The sequence below is a fragment of the Talpa occidentalis genome, unplaced genomic scaffold (genome assembly GCF_014898055.3).
Source record: "Talpa occidentalis isolate TD23 unplaced genomic scaffold, MPIMG_talOcc4v2.1 talOcc4.17, whole genome shotgun sequence".
NCBI classification, from domain to species: Eukaryota; Metazoa; Chordata; class Mammalia; order Eulipotyphla; family Talpidae; genus Talpa; species Talpa occidentalis.
In genome coordinates, this window is record NW_023601754.1 from 46,108,021 (window position 1) to 46,124,861 (window position 16,841).

At 47.6% G+C, this 16,841-nt stretch overlaps 1 protein-coding gene across 3 annotated transcripts in view; it reads left to right on the forward strand.

Annotated features, from left to right (window-relative positions):
• The window catches only part of SULT2B1 (sulfotransferase family 2B member 1), a 41,871-nt gene that overhangs the window by 18,223 nt on the left and 6,807 nt on the right, over nucleotides 1-16,841 (forward strand). Inside the window, exons 1-3 of one of the 3 annotated variants that reach the window (XM_037516905.2) lie at nucleotides 3,878-4,002; nucleotides 5,008-5,150; nucleotides 14,821-15,029. In XM_037516905.2, coding sequence (XP_037372802.1) covers nucleotides 5,012-5,150; nucleotides 14,821-15,029 — 348 coding nt within the window. In that variant the 5' untranslated portion in view covers nucleotides 3,878-4,002; nucleotides 5,008-5,011. Of the gene's footprint in view, nucleotides 1-3,877; nucleotides 4,003-5,007; nucleotides 5,151-14,820; nucleotides 15,030-16,841 lie in introns of those variants that run through there. The other 2 variants (XM_037516906.2, XM_037516904.2) reach the window with 2 other exon arrangements.

The window sequence follows — 16,841 nt, forward strand, 5'->3', positions numbered from 1 at the left end:
CTGAAATAGCCCACCCTTTAATCCTTACCAGCTTCCCTCCAGGGAGACCTTCCTAGCCTCCTTCCCCAGACAAGGAAGCTGAGACCAGGAGATATCAAGCCTCATGTTCAAGGTCACACAACTAGCTGGTAGCAGAGCCTGGCTTGCAACCCAAGTCTACCCAACTTCAGTTTGTCTTTTTTCTCACTGCCATGAACGGGGCTGCCTGTCCCTGGGGCTCCCAGCGTGTACTAACTAGACCCTCCCCCACCCAAAGAATCTGAACTGGGAGCCTGTTTGTTTATTGCACACCTGCTGCATGCCAGGTATGGGGGCAGAACACTGAGGAGACAGACACCCCATGCCCTAGGGCCCTAGGGTGCAAGGTGGAGACTCATAAACTGGTATTTACTGGGGCCTGCTCTGAAGGGTACTGTGTGACCTGGGGGAATAGATAAAGCTCTCTGAGCCTCCATTTATTCTGGCATAACCTGGTGTTCTCAATACCCACCTCATGGGGTTCAGGGGGAATCTGTGATAAAGCTTGTCCTTGGTAAGTGCCATATGTGGGGATTCCCCTGGCCCCCACTCCCACCCCCTGGGGTCAGAGGAAATACAGACTGAGGTCTCTGAGGTTTGAGGAGGCTGAGGAATGGGCACGCCCAGGCTAAGTAGGCCTTTGAGTTCTGGGCCTAAGTGCTGCTGGAGGAGCGAATGGATGGGAGGGGCTGGTGGGTTGAGGATGCAGGAGTGAGCAGGAGACTTGAGCTGGACCCCCCAGCAGTGGAGAAGGAGAAGGGTGGGAGGCAAGAAGTCGCACACATTGAGACATTCTCAGAGTCTCAGGGCCCCCTGGGCAGACCAGGCCATGAAACTTCTGGGAGGCGAGCAAGTTCTCAGCTAGTCGCCATCACATCAGCTGTAGCTCCATCTGCCCCCCTTCGTCTGCAGTGACTCTGACCCAGCTCTGTTGTCATCCTCATTCCTCTGCTTTAATTGAGCGATCACAGCATGCCCAGCTCTGAAAGTAGCCTGGGAATGGAATGGGCTTGCAGCAGAGGTCACCTGAGGGCCAGATTTGATTTACCAAGTGGGGTGAGAAGGCACAGGGCACCTGCCTCAGGACATGCAGTAAGAATCCAGCCAAGCAGGATCCAGATAATGGTGGTGGGACTGGGAAGTGGAGGGAGGAACAACTTAGCCTCCAAAGCTAAAGCTGGGAGAAAAAGGCAGATGACATTCGTAGCAGGAACAGCAGATACAGCGACCCGTGGCTGGGACTAGTGCTGAGGTCTTTGGAAGCTTCAGATGGAGTCTGGAGCACAGCAGGAAGGAGGGGATGGGATTTCTCAGGGCCCAGGTTCGAATCCCAGCTCTGCTTGGTATTTGGCCAAATTGTCTCCCCTCCTTCCAGCTTCTCATCTGTAGTTTCCTGACAGGCGAGGAGACCCAAGTTCTACTCCACTCTGCCTCCATAAGTGGGTGAGGCTGTGGGCTGGGGATGAACCAGGCTTTGGGAGGCTTTCAAAGGGAAGCGCTCAGGGGAGAACCACATTAGGAGTATTTGACTTTCCTTCTATTCCGGGTGCAACCCCCTTCATTCATTCACACATTCATACATTGACACAGTCATTCATTCAGTCAAATACTGGTTGAGCAGCAATTATGTCCCAGCACTAGGGGTTTCATTCCTGGGATGACTTGGGATGGGACTTGGACTCTGATTTGGGGGTAAGTGCTGAGGGTGTTGAGGGGGGGGACACCCTCACATTTATTCATTCACAGAATATTTCAAGGGCACAGGAAGTTTTCCTTGTTGGCATCTCTGTGTCCCTTTTCTGTGCCATCAGGAGGAAATATCCCCCCTCAAGTAACTGTTGGGAGAGAAGACTGAAATAATGCTGTAAAGAGAGCACCCATTTCCTGGGTCTTCATTTATCTGATCCCTTTTAATCTTCAGGTAGGATTAAAACCCTGAGGTGGAGGCAGCTCTCTGCCCACCTATGACTATGCAGATGGCTCTCTTTTCCTTCTTTAAAAAAAAAAAAAAGATTTATTTAGGGGCCTCCCTGGTGGCGCAAGGGGTTAAGCACCGCACTATGAAGCAATCTGCAACCTCTGCAGCACGTGTTCGATCCCCAGCCAGCCAGGGAGCCACCCACATGGTGCAGCAGACCTCTCCTGACTTGCCCACTGCTCCCCTCAGCGGTGCACTTCAGTCAGTCCGCCTGTTCTGTTCCCCACTCTGTCTCTGGTGGGTCTTCTCACCCCCCGCATCTCTGGCCTCTACCCCAGCTCTTATATGCATAAATAAATAAACCTTTTAAAAAAAGATTTATTTATTCATGCATACAAGAACTGGGGTACAGGCCAGAGGTGTGGGGGTAAGAGGATTCATCAGAGACAGAGTGGGGAGCAGAACAGGCAGATCCACTGAAATACACTGCTGAGGGGAGCAGTGGGGAGACAGAAGAGGTCTGCGGCGCCATGTGGGTAGCCCCCTGGCCGGGGATGGAATTGGTGCTGCAGTGGCTGCGGGTAGCTTCATAGTGCTGAGACTTAGCCCCTTGCACCACCAGGGAGGCCTCCTTCTCCTTTTCCTAATAAACCTGTCCCTTTCACATGTAAAACAGCAACAACAACAAAAAACCCTGAGGTGGAGATGACTGTTACCCTCATGTGACAGAGGAGGAAACTGAGGCTCAGAGAGGAGAGATCCACTGCCCAGGACACAGAGAGGATACAAGTGACCCAAGGAAGCCAGCCTGGTCCCAGGCACCTAAATGCTAATCTGCCTGGTAGCTGATGACCTCAGAGCTCCTGGCTAAATCTGCCTGGCAACCAGGGACATCACAGATTCCACAGCCTGCCGCAGGGAGCTGCTGTCACCCTAAGCTTCTGTGCACCCTCGCTACACCCTGGCAGCCCCCTGCCGTGTCTATTGCTGCGTATAATAACAAGAATAACTTAGTCCAGGTTTCGTGACTGTAGACAATGAGCCGTTTCTGTGCTCTGTCCTTATTTTTAAACCTTTAACAAACATGTGCATGCTGCTTATTGCATGCTAAGCAATTTTCTCACCATGCTCACAACCCTATGAAGGAACTGTTATCATGAGCTTCCATTTGGTGGATAAAAAAACCCGAGGCCGGAAAGGTTGAGTGACTTGCCCCAGGCTGCACAGCTGGTGAAATGTAAAATTCAAACTCATTGCAGCGGTTGATGAGCTTTGCAAAGTGGTCAAGCTGTACACCCAGCCCTCTCTGCCTCCCCCAAACCCCGCACAGCCCCATCCTCTGTTCCCTCTCTCCAGAATCCAGCCCATCTTCTAGCACCACGGGTTACTTTTTCCTGTGCTTGAACTTCGCATAATTGTACGCAGGGGCTCAGGATGCCCTCTTGGTCCCCATCCTTCACTCACCTTTTGGTTGCTCAGTGAGTGGGGTCTTTGGGGTCTCTCTGAGAAGTTTCGGCAGAGTTCCCCTTTCAGTGGCACATGGTGAGTTTACCCAGGAGATGAAGACGTTTGCTTGCACAGCACAGGCAGGTGAACATTACATTTTTTTTTTTAAGATTTATTTATTTATACAAGCACTGGGGTAAAAGCCAGAGGCGCGGGAGGGTGAGAGAATTCACCAGAGACAGAGTGGGGAGCAGAACAGGCAGAAGGACAGAAATACACTGACAAGGGGGGCAGTGGGTGAGACAGGAGAGGTCTGCCATGCCATGTGGGACTCTCCCTGGCCGGGCAGGAATTGAACCAGCACTGCAGAAGCAGCAGACAGCTTCACAGCACTTTGCTCAATCTGTAACAGGGTGGAGAGATCCTCCCCCAGGAAAGGGGGAGGTTCCCTGCCCCACCCAAGGGAGGGTGGAGCTGAGCAGGAAGAGGAGAAACTGCAGAAGAGACTGAGGAAGGAAACAGGGTGGACCCAGGAGACCTGGAGGAGGCGCGTGGAGCCTAGAGACACGTGAAGAAACTGCGCTTGTCTTTTGGTCATGGACTGGGCGACAGTGATGTGGGTGAGACCCGTGGGGAGGTGACCATGGCAGCTTTTATCTTGATGTTGATTTTGCTCTTTTCCTTCCGGGCTTGTCTGGTTGTTTCTGACCCTTTTCTGTGGGTCCCCACTGGAAGATGCTTTAGACTTGGGGCAGGCTTTGGGGCCCTGCTCTGGGCCGATCCCATTTGGATGGAGTTTTACCCACGAGGGGACGGGTCACTTTGGGTGCTTGATTTAGAAACTAGACTCTTTGCCTTTCCTGTATTGTTTCCTAGTTGTATTTAAAGTTCCTTCCCATTAAAGTCTCACATGTTTTGTGTTGATGCGGCGGGTGGCAGAACCCATTTAGAATAGGCAGGTTTGCAGGGTTTGGGCTGCCCCTCTCTCTGTCCTATAACAAATCCACTGCGCCGCCGGGGAAGCCCAGTTACATTTTTATTTTTATTTTATTTTTTTAAAGATTTATTTATTTATTTATTTATTTATTATTTATACAAGCACTGGGTACAGTCAGAAGCACGGGAGGGTGAGAGAATTCACCAGAGCCAGAGCGGGGAGCAGAGCAGGCAGAAGGACCGAGGTACACTGCTGAGGGGAGCAGTGGGTGGCAGGAGAGGTCTGTGCGCAATGTGGGACCCTCCTCCGGGGAGCAGCCGGGGATCGAACCAGCCCCGCAGAAGCTGCGGGCAGCCTCGCAACCCAGAGCTCAACCACTGCGCCACCGGGGAGGCCCCCCAGTTACATTTTTAAAGGGCAGGTTTATTAGGAAAAGGAGAAAGCTTCTTACCAGGGTTCCACTAGGCAGATGGGGTGCCCCTCCTCATCCCCCCTCGCCTGCCTGAGAGATTCCTCTGCCACTTCCCTCCATGCGTCACAGAGGCCTCAGCTGTAAAAGTGGATCCTCTCCCCCAACCATGACTGCAGAAAATGCTCAAAAGCTGGCCCCTGCTGCCCCCAAATTTACAGGGGTGTCCTGGTTCTAGCCTGCACCCCATTCTCATGGTGTTTCCCCACCCTCTTACAGAAACATGTTGCCGAAGGATTACTTCAGCTACAAGGGCATCCTCTTCCCCTCGGGCCTCTACACCCCCGAAAGCATCAGCTTCGCAGAGAACACTGCCAGTGTCCGGGATGACGACATTTTCATCATTACCTACCCCAAGTCAGGTACCTGCTGGGACGGGGGTGGAAAGGGTGGGGAGCAGGATGGGGGCCAGGGCCAAGGAGAATGGGGAGGAGCAGGTGACGAGGGCACCCAGGGTAAACTTGGCCTTTGCACCATTGGGTCCCTCCACAGGGAGCACCTGTTCCCACACCCCCCATATCTTGCTCCCTCCCCTAACCGATCTTCCAGGATCAAACAGCACGCCCATCATGCCCCATGCTGTCTCCATCTTTGCTTCTTAGTATTTATCAATGCCACCTCTGCATGTGCGTGTGCGTGTGCGTGTGTGATATTTGGCCGATTTACTCTCTGGCTTCTCTGCTAGAATGGTGAAAGGATTGGCACGATAAAGAAAAGGAAAGCCAGGCTAAGTTGTTCGACTTTCACACCCTCTTTATCAAAAACCCTCTGGTCACTTTGTCCCAATCTCCTGTTTTAAACCCAGCTACTCTGTTACCAAAACCTGAGTCTCCCCTGTCTGCCCACGTGTGTGCTGGGGTTCTGGAGGAATTGCGGTCCCCTCACCCAGGACTCTCTCACACTACATGCAGATAACGTCCTGTTCGTAGATGGCAGCTCCTGCGTAGATCCTCAAGGGAAGCGCAGGGCTGCCTATGCCGTGGTGACTGAACACCAGGTCATCCGGGCCAGTCCACTTCCTGAAGGGACCTTGTCACAAAAAGCTGAACTTATCACGCTCACCCGAGCACCCACTCTCTCACAGGGAATAAGGGTCACTATATATACTGATTCTAAATATGCTTTCCTAATACTCACAGCCATGTGGCCATCTGGCAGGAACGTGGTTTTCTCTCCACCAAAGGATCTCCTATCATTAACGCAAACTTATTTTCAAACTGCTTGAGGCCTTCCAGCTGCCAGCCAAGGTGGCCATAGTTCATTGTAAGGGACACCGATCAGACTCTCTTTGGAGGTGACATGAGGAGACAACAAAGCAGATGAAACGGATGAAATGGCCAGGGCCCTGACAAGCCCTGGCCAGCCTTCTGTTGCTGTTCTGTTTCTCTCTTTAGCGTCTGTCTCACCAAGATGAAAGGATTGGTGTGGTAAAGAAGAGGAAAGCCAGGCTACGTTTCTCACAGGCAGAAAGTTTATTGCGTCCTTGGGCACGGTTCTCCAACCCCCACAGAGGTCAGAGAAGTCATGCCCCTTGGGGGATGAGGGTAATCTTTTATAGGGCGGGGTCTGGCCTTGGTGGAAGGTGGAGTGATGTTGCTCTTCAAAGTAGTTGTTCTCTCTTGGAACTTAGGGTTCTTTCAGGCACAGTGCTTATCAGGCACAGTGCAGAGCCACTCAGGGAATGCAGGTGGCAGCAGTTTCAAGCCCCTCCCCCGGCCCCCCAATATTGCCCCAGCCTCGACCTTACAAATGGGAGGTCAGTGAGGACAGACATTTTAGCTTGTCTTGATTGCTGCTGTGTTTTTGGAGGCCACAACAGTGCCTGGCACACAATAAATATTGGGCAGTGCTTGGCACACAATAAGTATTGGGTGAATATTTGTTAAGGGAAGGAAGGAAGGAAAAAGGGTGAGGAGAAAAACTGCATTTTCTCCATTCAAGCATTGACATTGAGAGACACAGCTGTGAATAAGAGACATCTCAATTTGTGGAAGAGACGCGTTTTATTTAAATGTGTCACTTCTGATATTATGATATAGAATTGGGGTGGGTCCCCCCACGAGAGTATTGAAGGTAGATAGAAATATTGGTCTGGGAATGAGGGCAGGCCTCCTGGGGAGACGATGTTCATGCAGAAGATGCAAAGGAGATTGAAGGTAAAGTGTGTTCTAGGCAGGGGAATGGCGTGTGCAAAGGCCCCGAGGTAGGGGGCTGAGTTTGAGGGAGCTAGAGAAGGTAGATGAGGCTGAGGAATGAGGCTGGAAGGAACATCCACCCCTCTGGATGAGGGTCTGTGGCAACTTTACTCCAAAGTGCAAAGTGAACCCTGGGGAGGTTTTGGTGAGAGAGCAGATGAACGTCAACTTTTTCTTCTTTAAAATAATGGGGTTCATCTGGTTAACTTCTTTAACTTTTTATACATGGGTTTGAAGTTTTTCACCCTTTTTAAAATTTAGTTCTATGAAAGTGGGTTGTTTTTTTTTAATAGCAGTTTTGATATAATTCACTTAAAATATAATTTACCCATTTTAAAGCATGCAATTCTACAATTGGGGGTATAGCCACAATCATGCACCCATACTGTTGTAGAGCAACCCCGATACAAAACGGGGTGCCTGACTGTGGGTCCTCACCCGCGCGCTTAAAAGGACTTAGCAATGCTCTACTGCAGGCACACGTGAAAGGTTCATAAAAGGTTTATTGACAAGGGAAGGGGAAATGAGGAAATGTACAGCTCTGGGAGAAAAGTGGGAGACAAAGTTTTAAACGAGTCCTACCCAATCCGCCAATCAGGAACCCCAAAATGGCGCTCTCAGAGTTGGCCGCCAGCCAGGAGTCCTGACGCCGGGAGGCGAGCGATAGCCAGAGAGACCCCAAGGCCCACGTGTCTGGTTTTTATATCCAACCTGGCTGCCCAACTCCACCCCCAGGTCCCAGCCACCTTTCCCTTGGTGGTGATGGGATTTGTCTTTCCCAATGTTTTGATGGCTTTAGTCTGGAGTGGGGGTGGGGTCCACAAAGCCTGTATGGGATTATTTTAGGACATTATTTCCCCCTAACAATACCACAAATTTAGAACATTTTCAGCACTCCTACAAGCAGCCCAGTACCCAATAGTCATCACCTCCCAGTCACCACTTCCTCCAATCTTGGGCAACCTTTAATCTACTTTTTATCTCTATGGACCCACCCATTCTGAATATTTCTTACCAGTGGAATCACACAACTCATGACATTTTCTTTCTGGCCTATTTCACTTAGCATCATGTTTTCAAACTTCATCCATGCTGTAGTTTGGATCAGTGCTTCATCCCTCTTAATGGCCAAATACTATTCCTAGTCTGGATGGACCCATTGTGTTTATACATTTGTTAGTTGGTAAACATTTGGGTTGTTTGAACTCTTTGGCTTTTACAAGTCATGTTTCTTAGAATGTTCCCTATGTAGGCAATGTTTTACTTTCTCTCTGAGTTCTATGAGTTTTGGTAGACATATATAGCCATATAACCACAGCCACAATCAAGCTATAGAACAGTTTCATCACCACAGAAAACTCCTCTTACATTCTTTTGTAGTCAGATTCTCCCACACCCCCAACCCCTAGTTCAGGATGTCACATAAATGGAGTCATAACATATAGAGCCTTTGAGACTGACTTCTTTTACTCAACATAATGCACTTCAGATTCATCCAAGGTGTGTGTCTGTGCATGTATATTTAATTGCTGAAGAATAGTCCATTGTACAGATGGACCATCATTGGTTTATCCATTCATCTATTGAAAAAGCTTTGGGTTGTTTCCAGTGTGGGGTGAGTATGAACACAGCTGTTGTGTAGTTTTGTGTATACATCTGTGCATGGAAATGTGCTGTTGTTTATCTTGGATAAAAACTGAGATGTGGGATCGCTGTGTCAGTGGGAAGTGTGTATATTTAACTTTATGAGAAAATGCCAAACTGTTTTTCCAAAGTGGCTTTCCCATTTTGCACTCCCACTAGCAACATAGGTGAGCTCCAGTTGTTCTACTTCCTTGCCACCACTTGATATTGTCAAATGTTTTCTTTAAGCCATACTAACAGGTTAGACTGGTATCTTCTTGTGGTTTGAATTTGCATTTCCCTAATGATTAATGATGTTGGGCATATTTTCAGGTGCTCATGAGCCATCATATGTATCTTCTTCCATAAAGTGACTGTTCAGTTCCCCCCCTTTTGTTTTAGCCAAGTTGTTTTCATATTATTTATTTAGAAATTATTTATTCATTTTTGTTGAGTTTTCAGGGTTTTCTGTATCATTGGAGTATAAACCCTTCATCATTCTATAAACGTTTTCTCTCACAGGCTGTGGCTTGTCTTTTCATTCACTTTTTTTTAAAAGATTTTTTTTAAAGGATTTACTTATTTATTTATGCATAAAAGAACTGGGGTGTAGGCCAGAGGTACAGGAGTGTACGAGGATTCAACAGACACTGAGTGGGGAGCAGAACAGGCAGATCCACTGAAATACACTGCTGAGGGAAGCAGTGGGCAAGACTGGAGGGGTCTGCTGCGCTGTGTGTCACTTCCCTGGCTGGGGATCAAACTCGTGTTGCAATGGCTGGCGATAGCTTGATAGCACTGAAACTTAATCCCTGCATCACCAGGGAGGCCTTCATTCACTTTTTAAGTGTCTTCTCGAAGTGTACATTTTTAATTTTCATGAAATCCAACCTGTCAGTTTGTTCTTTAAAAGATCAAAATTTGATGTCATAGGTAAGAAACCTTTGCCTAATCCAAGGTTACAAATATGCCCTTTGTGTTTTCTCCTAGAAAGTTTCTAGTTTTAGATTTTATATTTAAATCTTGGAGCCATTTTGAGCTACTTTTTATAAATGGCATAGGTAGAGGTGCTTTGCATGGATGTCCAATTACTCTAACTTTTCTTTAAAATTTAAAGTGTATTAATTTCTCGCTTTAAAAGCAATGATTTCATAGTTCAAAATTCAAGAGGTAAAAAGGGCTTATACTGAAAGTTCTACTTTTGCAGCCAGCAATAACTCTGTGTATTCTTGCAGAATTTGCATGTACAAGCAGAAATGTACATAAATATATTTTTAACTTCCTCTCACAAAATTTAGCACTATAGACATACCGTTTTTGCATTTTGATATCATTTATTTTTTGAAAATAAAATTATGTGACACCATCCCATCTTAGCACTGTAAATAGAGTTTCCTTGTTTATTTACAAGGATTTTTTGGTCTTTGCTAGCTCAAAGTTGAAAAATGGAACTTTGATTTTGCTTTCATTTATTCTTGTGTTGTTATTGGTAAAGTTGAGCAAATTTTTAGATTCTTAAAGAACTACTTATCTTTCCTTCCCTATAGTCTGTCTGTTCTTACCCCTGCTTTTTCCTCCCTATTGAATTGCTGGTGGTTTATTGATTCATAGAGCTCTTTACATATTAGTGAACTTAACCCTTTGTGAGTGTGTATGTGTTATGACTTGTAAGTAAGTTTCCCTAGATAATATTATCTTTTTTTACTGACTATGAACACTGTTCATAATAGTTTTCCCAGTCTATTTTTAAAAATTATATCATGAAATGAATATCTGTCTTTTCTAGTTGATGTCTTAATTTAAGATACCTTTTTTTAAAAAGATTTACTTATGCAAACAAAAACTGGGGTACAGGCCAGAGGTGTAGAGTGTGAGAGGATTCACCAGAGACAGAGTGGGGAGCAGAACAGGCAGATTGACTGAAATACACTGCTGAGGGGAGCAGTGGGCAAGTCAGGAGAGATCTGCTGCGCCATGTGGATAGCTTCCTGGTTGGGGATCGAACTATTGCTGCAGTAGCTGCACACAGACTGATTGTGTCTTAACCCCTTGTGCCACCAGGGAGGCCCCTTGAGATATCTCTGGTCAGACCATATCATACTATGATTGTGACTTGAATGGTATGGACTGTAATTGGCCAGAGGTTAGCCACATGACCACACTTTGCTGCAAAGGTGTCTTGGGGTTAGAGTCTCTAGCTGGATGCCAACATGCTTAGCTAAATCTTAAAATTCTGCAACTCTCCTGCCCTCCTGTGACTATGCAGGTGTCTCTCTTTTTCTCTTTTCCCTGATAGCCTGTCCTTTTAAGATGTTAAAAAAAAATCTTAAAATTCTGACTCTGGCATAAAGAAAGAATGAATTGTGAGGATATTCAGTGTCTCTCTCCATGACCTCCTGAGGGGAGTATCAGTCGGATCCAGACAGACAGTGAAACCACACAGTCATTTGAAGAGGAAAAAAAAATGTAATATACAAATTATTTGCACCCATTAAGATAACTAGTGTCAAAAAACCAGAAAACAACAAATGTTGGAGGGGGCGCATTTGTACACTGTTGGTGGGAGTGTATGATTGTGAAGCCACTGTGGAAGACAGTATGGCGTTTCTGGGGAAAAAAAAAATTTAAACCAAGATTTCTATCTGACTCAGAAACTCTGCTTCTGGGTGTAAGTCCAAAAGAATTGAAAGCAAAGTCTCAAAGAGGTCTTTCTATTACCCCTGGCCATAGCAGTTCTATGGCCTCCAGTCCATGAATGGGTTAATGAAGGTGGCATTTGCATCCAAGGCAATATGATTCAGCCTTAAAAAAAGGAAATTCTGATCCATGCCACAACATAAGCGAACCTTAAAGACATTAAGTGAAATAAGCCAGACACAAAAAGGACAAACTCTGTATGAGTCCACTTAACACGAGGGCCCTGGAATAGTCAGATTCATAAAGACGTAGAGTAGAATTGCAGTCACCAGAGGGCTGGAGGAATGGGGATCAGGGAGCAACTTTTTGCTGGGAAGAGCCTTTCAGTTTTACAAGATGAAACAGCTTTGGAGATGAAATGTTGTGAGGTTTGGACAATAGGTGAATGTACCTAATGCCACTGAGCTGCACACCTTAGAAAAGTTAAATTATTGGGGCCTCCTTTGCCGGGGACCAGCCTCCGGCAAATGTCGTGTCAGGGGTTCCTGAAAGGATGAGACGGCATCGGCGAAAACGAAAGGGCTGAGGGGAAGGGGATGAGGTAGAATGAGGAGACACTGACACTTGGTGAGGTGCTGGTATCTTCTGCCGAGAGACTCAGCAGGTCTTTATTTATTCATTTTTAGTAAGCAGAAAAAAAAATACATTGTCATGTGTAAAGCAGAAACAATTAGTGTATTTTATTCCCATGGACTACTGGCTCCTACAGGTCCCAGCTAGACGGTAGCCTTCAAGGTTAATAGATAAAAAACCAAACCTAACACTATTTTATTCATAGCTGCTCAGCTATCAGAACCTTTTCTACCTACAAACTTCTTAATACAGTCAACTTCATTTAAAAACTTTCCTAAGAGGGCCTCCCCTGTGGCGCAGCGGTTGAGCACTGGGTTGCGAAGCTGCCCGTGGCCTCTGTGGCGCCGGTTCGATCCCCGGCTGCTCCCCGGCCACCAGAGGAGGGTCCCACATGGCGCGCAGACCTCTCCTGCCGCCCGCTGCTCCCCTCAGCAGTGTCCTTCGGTCCTTCTGCCTGCTCTGCTCCCCGCTCTGGCTCTGGTGAATTCTCTCACCCTCCCGTGCTTCTGACTCTACCCAGTGCATGTATAAACAAAACAAACAGGGCCTCCCTGGTGGCGCAGCGGTTGAGCGCTGGGTTGCAAAGCTGCCCACAGCCTCTGCAGTGCCGGTTCGATTCCCGGCTGCTCCCCGGCCACCAGAGAAGGGTCCCACATGGCACGCAGACCTCTCCTGCCACCCACTGCTCCCCTCAGCAGTGTACTTCGGTCCTTCTGCCTGCTCTGCTCCCCGCTCTGGCTCTGGTGAATTCTCTCACCCTCCTGCGCTTCTGACTATACCCAGTGCTTGTATAAATAAATAAATAAATAAATAAATGTTAAAAAAAAAAAAAAAAACAAATAAATAAATAAAACATGCCTCTAGAAAAATTAAAAAATTAAAAATTAAAAAACAAAAAAAAACTTTCCTAAGAAACTTCTAAATAAAAAGGAACTTCTAAAAAACAAAAGAAGGATATACTATAATTGCTATGCTGGATTGCTTGTCAGATATATACAATAAATTGTCTCCCATTGTTAATTGGGCCAAATTGTGTAGTAACTAATTTCTAAACAGGTAATTTTCCGTGCCAATTGCTTGCAGTCTGCTGATACATATAATTTATAGCCTAATGTACTTTTTGGGAAATTTTTCTCTTTTTATGACCAAGAACAAAAAGTGAAGGAATGTTAGATCTTTAGCCCCATGGTGTGAGGCACAAGGAATCTTCAGCACCATGGTGTGAGGCCCTTTACCTTCGCTGCTTGCCAGTTTCTTATCTGGCTGGGGCATCAAGGCCTCCTGCAGCACTCCTTGGTGGCCTAGGTGTTAGTCTCAGCACTATCACCACTGCAGCGCGAGTTCAATCCCCAGCCAGGGAGCTGACCCAGATGGTGCCACAGACCTCTCTTGTCTCCCCGCTGGTCCCTTCAGCAGTGTGTTTCAGTAGATCCACCTGTTCTGTTCCCCACTCTGTCTCTGGTGAATCCTCTCACCCTTCTGCACCTCTGGCCTACACCCGTGGCCTGGTATGCATAAATAAATAAAGATCTTATTAAAAAAATCAAACAGGGCAAGGAAGAGTGGATTTGGAGCCAGGAGACAATACACGGAGAAGTGGACAGGGTACTTGTTAGAATCCAAGACATCATCATAATAGACTGTGAACATTATAATTGTCCTCATCTGACTTACCTGTGGTCTCCTGGAATCTGGACCAATGAGCAGGGTGATTGATAAACCTTTCCTACTATGTGATATTCTGTGGCTCCCCAGAAATTAGGGGGTTACTCCCAAAAGGGGGAATGAAAAGAGCTGAAAATTTTTTTTTAAGATTTATTTACTTATGCATACAAGAACTGAGGTACAGGCCAGCGATGCGGGGGGTGAGAGGATTCACCAGAGACAGAGTGGGGAGCAGAACAGGCAGACTGACTGAAATACACTGCTGAGGGGAGCAGCAGGCGAGACAGGAGAGGTCTGCTGTGCCATGTGGGTTGCTCACTGGCCGGCCGAGGATCAAACTCATGCTGCAGAGGCTGTGAATTGCTTCATAGTGCGGTGCTTAACCCCTTCCACCACCAGGGAGGCCCAAAGAGCTGAAATTTTAAGTCCAGGCACCTGGATTCGATTCTAGCGTCCTCTGTGTGTTCACGGTGTGCTGGTACCCTGACTACCCAAGCCCCAGCATCTTTGTAGCTTAATCCACCTAAGTTTATTTCTTCCTCCTGTACACTCCAATCACAGGCGGATGGGTGGAGGAAAGTGGGGGAAACCCACATAGTCTCGGGCACACTGGATCCTTCTATTCTGTGGCTCTGCCATGCTCAGGACAGGACCCTCCACTGGAGGCTGCATCCGGCCTCTCGGGAATGGATGAGGGTGAGGACGTGGTCACATGGAAGTGTTTCTAGGCCAGCCTGGGAGCAGCTGCACAGTGCTCCCACCCAGCACTGTCACGTGACCCACAGGTAGCTCCAGGAGAGGCTAGAAAAATGCATGTTATTGCAGATAGGAAAATGCCCGTCTCCATAACATTCCCCTGCTTTGCTCTGCCATCTTAGTGAGTGACTTTTTCTCTGAGCCTCAGTTTCCTGCTCTGAAATTAAGGGAAATCAACCATACCTTCTCCACTGGTTGTGAGGAGTCTGTGTAATAAAATATAGTCACATGTCACTTAAAGACATTTGGCTCAACATCGGATCTGACATGCTGTACCATCCAACCTTGGTGTGGTATGGGTTGCTCTGCCTAGGTCTGTGAAGTAACATGCACAAGAGCTAGCCTATGATGTGCCCAGGAGATCACCTCACCACATTTCTCAGAACGTGTCTCTGTAGTTAAGAGATACATAACTGTGTGTATGTAGCCCATTATGCCATACACGCAGCCTTTACAAATCTGATGGTAACCCCCTCTTTGCCCCTCCCCACCTCTGATTAACTTGTCCCATTTCTTCCCACAGGCACCAACTGGATGATTGAGATCCTCAGCTTAATCCTAAAGAATGGAGATCCCTCCTGGATCCAGTCTGAGCCCATCTGGAATCGGGCACCCTGGTGTGAGGTCCTGCTGAGTGCCTTCAAAATCCTGGACTCCTCTGGTCCCCGCCTCATGAGTTCCCACCTCCCCATCCAGCTCTTCACCAAGTCTTTCTTCAAATCCAAGGCTAAGGTGCAGGAGGAGGGGGGAGGAGGGCAGGAATGGGGGAGGGAGCATAAAGAATGGATTAATTCAGCACATCTTTATTGAACACCTACTATTTGCCTGGCCCAGATCTATAACCATACTAAGTAAACACACAAAAATACCTGCCCCATGAGCTCATGTTTTAAAGGGGAACAAGGCAGAGAATAGACAGAATACACAAGGAAAAATATTTAATATGTCCAAGTGATAAATTCACACCAGGAAGGAGAGGGTTGGGGACAGAGAGCTAGTGTGACAACAAATAAAATCATCAAGGGAGGATCCCGTGAGAAGGTGCCATTACAAATCTGATTATAGCCCCTGAATCAGTCATCCAAATAAAGACATGGCAGGTGAAGGAAGGAGACTTGGGGGTTTGGGGAAAGAATATTCCAAGCAGCAGGAAGAGCAGGTGCAAAAGCCCTGAGGTACATGGAGGCTTGTGCAGCTGGAACCGAGTGAAAGAGGACAGAGGAGTGGATATGAGGTCAGAGAGGGTCCAAAAGGCGCAGGGCAGCGTCAACTGCTAGGAACTTTGCTTGTATTGTGAGTGAAGCAGGTGGTGGGGCAGGCCAGAGCACACTTAGGTTTTTACCAGCACCCTCTGGCACAAGGTGAGGGACAGATCCCTGGAATCCGCCCTGCCACTATCCAGAGGGGAGAGGGGGAGGTAAACTTGTGGGCCCAGACTGGGTAATGGCCAGGGAGGTGAGGAAGAAGTGCTGGGTTTCAGTGTGCTTTGAAAATGGAATGAGGAGGATTTACTGACAGATTGGATGTGGGTGTGAGAGATGAGTCAAGGTTGCCTTAAGTGACTGGGAGGCTGGGGCTGCCATTAACTGAGATGGCAAAAATTTGGAGGAGCAGGTTGGGTGGGGCCGGGGGACTGTGGTCTCCCCATGTCCAGATGGAGGTCACCAGTGGGCAGTGAGGTAAACAAATCGGGATTTGACAGGAGCGATCTGGGTTGGCCTCATCTGTCAGCGATCTGTTGCTACACAGACGGTCACAAGTCACTGTTTGGGAAAACCTTCTGAGAAATACATCCTTAGGTGATTTCTTTCTTGTGTGAATGTCCTGGAACATAATCACACAAACGTAGCTGATATGACCCACGATACACCTAGGCTGCATAAGGGGCCACCACCATAGGGGTGGCGTTGTGGCTTATGACCGCATGTTACTGTGATCACTAATCAGATAGACTCTTGGTCAGAACAAATCACTCTTACTTTAGTATGTATGGGTAAGAAAGGTGGGGGGTGGGGGCAGGTAAGGAAAGCCAGGAGACTGGCTCACGAAGGAAGTGAGTAGAAACAGCGAAGAAATGGGGACTATAGTCTGAGAGGGCCTCAAGCCTGCCCACAGGCTCAACGATGCACTAGACAGACTAAGAACTCTCAAAACCCAGCAAAGTGGTTGCACTCCTCATTATAGTTTATGACATGAAAACTAGAGATTAAAACCAACCAGGGGAAAAGAACATGGGGCAGAGTCCAGGAGAGACCCAGTGTGGGCCCGGGAGAGTCACCTCTCCCCACGGGCTTGCATGGACAACACTCGCGTAATCCTCCCAGTCAGTGACATCCACCAACACGCACACAGGGTTGCTGGCCGGGGAAGCGTCCCCAAACCTCGCCGTCTGGGATTTTTATTGGAGGTTGGTCATGTAGATGTGGCTGATTGCCCAGGTGACTGAGCTTAGTCTTGAGGAAGGCGAGGGTTGCCAGGAAGGACATATCTGATGAGGCTGGAAGTGGGGTTGGTTGTGGAATGTGAACCAGGAAACAGAACGGT